The 6270-nt window shown below is 42.3% G+C and overlaps 1 protein-coding gene across 1 annotated transcript; it reads left to right on the forward strand.

Moving 5' to 3' along the window:
* The first annotated feature begins 1002 nt into the window (after window positions 1-1002).
* LOC107717203 (uncharacterized) lies at window positions 1003-3369 on the forward strand. The gene is made up of 2 exons (XM_016523883.1): window positions 1003-2444; window positions 3249-3369. Exon 1 carries the CDS (start codon window positions 1294-1296, stop codon window positions 2158-2160), a length of 867 nt encoding a protein of 288 aa, XP_016379369.1. The 5' UTR covers window positions 1003-1293; the 3' UTR covers window positions 2161-2444; window positions 3249-3369.
* Window positions 3370-6270: the final 2901 nt, after the last annotated feature.

The raw sequence follows: 6270 nt of genomic DNA on the forward strand, positions 1-6270 counted from the left end.
ACTGTTAAATTTCGTTACCCCCTACCCTTGGTACCCTCTGCACTGGAACAGCTGAGAACTGCCAAACTCTTCACCAAGCTGGATTTACGCAGTGCATATAATCTCATTCGGATTCGGGCGGGTGACGAATGGAAAACTGCCTTCTCCACGACCACTGGGCACTATGAATATCGGGTTATGCCCTTTGGCCTAGTCAACAGTCCATCTATCTTCCAGTCATTCATCAATGACGTCTTCAGGGACATGCTCAACAGGAATGTTATCGTATACATTGACGATATTCTGGTCTATTCCGAAACCCTCGAGGAGCATATCCAACATGTCAGGTCTGTTCTCAAACGTCTAATCCAGCACCAACTGTACGCCAAAGCAGAGAAGTGCGAGTTTCATCTGACATCCCTCTCTTTCCTGGGCTACGTGATTAGTCAGGAGGGAGTGGCCATGGATGAGAACAAGGTCAATGCAGTCCTAAAATGGCCACTACCATCTACTATTAAGGAGCTGCAACGTTTCCTGGGATTCGCCAACTTCTATCGTCGCTTCATCAGAGGTTTCAGCTCCGTAGCTGCTCCTCTCACAATTATGACAAAGAGGGGTTCTAGCCGTCTTCACTGGTCACCTGCTGCCCGCGAGGCCTTTCAGGAATTGAAGCAACGATTCACCACCGCTCCGATCTTACACCACCCTGACCCCAGTTTCCCATTCATCGTAGAGGTTGACGCTTCCAACATCGGACTCGGGGCAGTGCTGTCACAACGTCGGGGCTCCCCTGCAAAGATGTTTCCATGTGCTTATTATTCACGCAAACTCAGCCCAGCGGAGAGAAATTATGATGTTGGTGACAGGGAGTTGTTGGCCATTAAAGCTGCACTCGAGAAATGGCGTCATTGGCTGGAAGGGGCAAAACATCCATTCACGGTTCTAACCGACCATCGTAACCTGGAGTACTTGAGAACGGCTAAGAGACTCAATCCACGACAGGCTAGGTGGTCCTCTAAGGCCTGTCGCCTCATTCCCTTGCCGAAGTTACCTACCGCTCTGGAGACGGCTGAACACTTATGTAATCTAGTCTTCCGCTTCTATGGTTTACCGGAGGATATCGTTTCCGACCGGGGTCCCCAGTTTACCTCCCGTCTGTGGGCCGCTTTCTTCAAGGCACTGGAGATCAATGTGAGCCTCACCTCGGGCTACCATCCCCAATCCAATGGTCAGGTAGAGAGACTCAACCAGGAACTTACCCGGTTCCTTCGTTCATATTGTAGTCAAAATCAACAGGATTGGAGCCGTTATATCATGTGGGCCGAATACGCTCAAAACTCTCTCCGCAAGCCCTCTACTGGGTTAACTCCGTTTCAGTGTATTCTGGGATATCAACCACCCCTGTTTCCCTGGTCAGGAGAACCGTCTAACGTTCCTACAGTTAATGACTGGATTCAGAGAAGTGAGGAGACTTGGAATCAGGCTCATCATCATTTACAGCAGGCTGTAAGACGTCAGCGGATTCGGGCTGATCGGCATCGCCGTCCCAGCCCAGAATATAGTGTTGGCCAGTGGGTATGGTTATCCACTCGTGACCTCCGTCTCCGTTTGCCATGCCGTAAGCTCAGTCCCAGGTATGTGGGTCCTTTCCAGATTATTCGCCAAATTACCCCTGTATCTTTTGAATTGGCCTTACCTAATCACTTCCGTGTTTCTCCCACATTTCATGTCTCCTTGTTGAAGCCCGCTGCTGGTCCCGGTGAGGGAGGAGAGGAGGCGCCCGAGGACCAGGGTCCCCAACCCATAACGGTGGAGGGCGAGGAGATCTATCAGGTGCGAGAACTGCTCGACTCCAGACGCCGGGGGAGAACTCTCCAATATCTGGTCGACTGGGAGGGTTACGGTCCAGAGGAGAGGTCCTGGGTGAATGCAGACGACATTCTAGATCCCAGTCTTATGGAGGAGTACCACCGAGACCATCCGGAGAGGCCGGCCCCCAGACCACGCGGAAGACCCCGGCGTCGACCACCTCCTCACTTCCGGAGCCATTCGCAGGGGGGGGGGCTCTGTCACGGAGAGCGCTCCTGTTACTCTCCCTTCGGGCCACCAGAGGGCCCCATCACCAGAGTACTAGTTTCCTTCCCGCACTACATTTCCCATCAGCCCTGCACCTGTCACTGATTATTCCCCTACACCTGTTCCCCATTACGTTAGACTATTTAATGAGCTCTTTCACCCAGGTTCACTGCGAAGTCTTGTTTTGCCTTGGTGAACATCTCTGAGCGTTATTCTGGTTACATTGGACTGCCTTCTGTTATTACCTCTGCCTGCCTTCTTCTCGTGTTGTTTGCTGCCTGCCTCTTGGACTTGTGCTCTGGATACTGGACTATCGACTTTGGATTGCCGCCTGCCCTGACCTATGACTGCCCCAGTTTCCGAACGATTTCTGCCTGCCCCGATCTCAGGTCTGTCTATGATCACAATTCTGTCTACCCTACGATACTGCCTTATCTGTGTCTTGACCTCTGCTTGTTTGATTAAGTTTCAAATAAAACTGCAAATGGATCCCAGCCGTGTTGATGAATCATTACAATATTAGACTATAAACATGAATTGAAATCTGGAAACATGAACATACACTATAGGAGAAACACGTTTACAGTTGTTTTTTGTTTTTTTAAGTCATTTGGTAATAGCAACACATTAAAATGCCTATAATGAAGAAGAAAAGTCCCAGTTCTGTGGGACTTTGATTGGTTTAGTTCTTGGTCTGGTGACAGGATCCTGATGATGCTCATGTGGTGTGTTGTCTTGTCTCTGTGTGAGTGTGCAGCTTTGAGTGGTTCTCAGGCCGTTTCTTGTGTGGCTCCCTCACCCTGCCTTGCCTTTTCCTATCTTACCTTGACCAGCTCATCCTCGCCTTGCCATGCCAGTGACTGAGAGCTTTCCCTTTTGTTTCATTCTTTTCTCTTTGTTAATAAAAATACACTGAATTAACGTTACAAGTACTTGAAGTACTTGCAAAAAATCAAAAAGATCAGCTGTCACCTGTAAACATTTCAACAGACAATGAGAACTATATATCATCATCCAATAAAACATATATGGACAACCAATAAATACCTGCATTATCAGCATATGACGTCAGCAGCTTATAAAACCACTTAGCATTTGTTCATGATAAAGACAGCATGTTTATATGCAAGCATGGTGCATGTGGTTATGTCTGCTGCAGGATATGTGGTTGTCACAGTTTTGCTTTTAGCCAGATCTGTCTATGATCACGATTCTGTCTACCCTACGATACTGCCTTATCTGTGTCTTGACCTCTGCTTGTTTGATTAAGTTTCAAATAAAACTGCAAATGGATCCCAGCCGTGTTGATGAATCATTACAGATATAACTTTCTTAATATAAAATATAAGTTTTCTTAATATAAGTTGAAATACATACAGGGAAAACTGATTATTTCCACTTTATTTTTCAATATGGCTGGAAGAACTCTCATTGGAAATCTCATTTTTCTCATTGGTTCATTCATTCTTTCTTAATTTCTTTTACATTTTTGTGTGTGTGTTTGTCATCTGTTGACCCCTTTCTGTTGATTCAGAACACCTCACTCAATGCTACTGCACACTTCAGCATTTCATCTGTATCAGCATAATATTTAATGTTACATTGTTATTTACTATAAAATGCTATACATAAAAAGAGCAAATATAATCATTCTATATGACTGTCATTTAACAGCGATGAGCTAAAATTATGGCAACGAGCAAAACAATTGGTATTTTACTATTTTATTATTTGTGAGATGTTTAAATCGAGTTGTCCATTATAACCTTACAAGTACTGTGAAATTTTAAATAATGCTTGAAGTGAGTGACACTTAAGAACTTTGCTTTGAGGTTTGGTCTCAGATATTAGCCTGTGCCTTGAAGGGAAAACATGAGGAATAGAAACTGAAAATGTATGAGCTGTTTTATTTCAAACCTAGCAAGGAATGTGATGAACTGAGCCTGTCGAGTTTGCAGATATATGTGAGAATACTCAGAAATGTTGTCCGTTGAGGAAAGTGGTGTCTTCTTGCTTGTAATATGAGCAGCAGCTTATTTCATCTTTTTTGCTTTATTTAAATAATCAAACATGATAATATTTTACAGCCTTATTCTTTATTTGTGGAGTCAAGATACTGATGATTTTAACACCATGATCTCAGTGTATTGTGTGTGTGAAATGCATCTAGTTATATAGAGGAAATAATGTCTGTGAAAGGTGTGTTCACTATTGCCCTTTCTGATTTTTAACAGACAACCATAGGAAGAAGTTATATGTGGTTAATGTGGTTACCTTTTTTCACAGTTTTATCATGTTTTATGTAGCAAGCGTTAATATCTCTGTGTGGCTATGTCTCTAGTTTGATCAAAAATACATGATTAAGCCAAGCTGTCTGATTAGGTATTGAAAATTGAATGTCTACCATGTGCAACTGTTCGATGACTTTGTATATGGTTCATTTAAAGTTCCATTCAAATAACATAACATTCGTAAGGAGAAGTTACTCTTTAAACTGAAATTTGAGATTTTATCACTCACTTTATTCAATGCTATAAAGTTGAGGGGGGAAAAAAACTACACTAAACTATATTTTTATTATTTAAAATATTTTTGGTGTATAGCTTTGAATGTCTTGTGTTTTTACGTAATAGATTAACATAAAGCTCACAAACACTTATTTCACTTTCATCCCACTGTATCAAGAATAAGACACAGACTTGCAAGCTTTGTAAAGGCAATGAAAAAGATTAGAATCAGAATGTGATGTGGCCAGCTGACGAGAGATAGACAATTTTAGTAGAAGAGTGTCTGGGGTCTGGGTGGTTCTACTCATAACTGTTTGGACTTTGCCCATTACTCTGCAGGTTTTCCACTCCTTCAATTTGCCAATGCATTATGTTAACATTAGTGTGCATGAAATTTGATGCACATTAACCCCACCTCTAGCTTGGTGATGCAGTGTAAAGTGATAAGGTCTATTCCGGTCTCTGGACAAGAAGGAACTGGGTATCTTAAACATGAGAACAATAGAAACAAGAGAAAGCAGCAAAGATTAGTAAGAGGTTTTAAAAAGATAATTTAATACTGGTAAGTACATCTCACTTTCGGGTTTTTGCTAATTCATGCTTGTACGAGACGGTAAATGATGAACGAGAAGCGGCGATGATGGCTTTCTTGGCTGCTTTTTTTATTGATGATAAAGAGATGTGTGCACTTACGTAGATTGGTTTGACTACTAGCTTTCATGATTAGATTTTGTGACTGAATCAGTGGCCAGACATGTTAAAAAAGGACTGACGTCATCAATCCGGAAGTCAAAAAAGGACTGACGTCATCAATCCGGAAGTCTGCTGTATTGTTGTGTTTTGGGACCGGTTGGACCGGGACAAACATATGGAGAACTATTGACTGCCAAATGTTGACAAATCAAGGAGAAGAGTGCTAAAGAACTGTCCGAGGAAAGACGTGAAAGACCCATCGAAGCGAACAGCAGTGAGTAGCGAACACACACACACGGAGCAGTGAGCAGCCATTTGCTCCAACGCCCGGAGTAAAGAGAGCGCTGTACATTCACTTCTCCACCTACAACTCCTGTCGGTACTGAGACTCAAACCTGTGACCTTCGGGTTACAAGTCCGACTCTCTAACCATTAGGGCACAACTGCCTATTTAGATGATGGTGCTATGTTTATTATTATTATTGTATTCAAGGAGCCAAAGACGCAAGCTTGTATGGATCTTTACCACCTATCACACCCTTTCCTGCTTACTAAGTCCTTCTCTATATGATTTAGCAGATTCCACATGTTTTTTCCATGGTTTAGCCATCATAAATTAGTAGAACAATGGGTAACACTTTAGAATAATGGTCCGTTGTTAACAAGTAACTATGCAGGAAGTAATAGGTAGTACTACATTAACACTTAACTTAATACTATTAACTAATAGAGAAGCAAGATTAACTAAGCAGTAAGTAGTAGCAAATTTAGGACAAAGGTAGTTCCTTATTAGATATTTGATAATTACTAAATAAAAATATCCTCATTGAGAACTACTTGTGAACTATGACCAGTTAATAAATAATAACCAATTAATTACTAATCACAACAGTAAGGTCTTAAAAGTGAACAATTGGGTTCTTTGTGGAAACTAATTTATGAATATGATATCCCCCAAATAAGTCGGCTACAGGTTGAAATTGTCACTACTATTCTTACCAAAGGATGGATGTTC

The sequence above is a fragment of the Sinocyclocheilus rhinocerous genome, unplaced genomic scaffold (genome assembly GCF_001515625.1).
Source record: "Sinocyclocheilus rhinocerous isolate Xijiao unplaced genomic scaffold, SAMN03320098_v1.1 scaffold3377, whole genome shotgun sequence".
NCBI lineage: Eukaryota > Metazoa > Chordata > Actinopteri > Cypriniformes > Cyprinidae > Sinocyclocheilus > Sinocyclocheilus rhinocerous.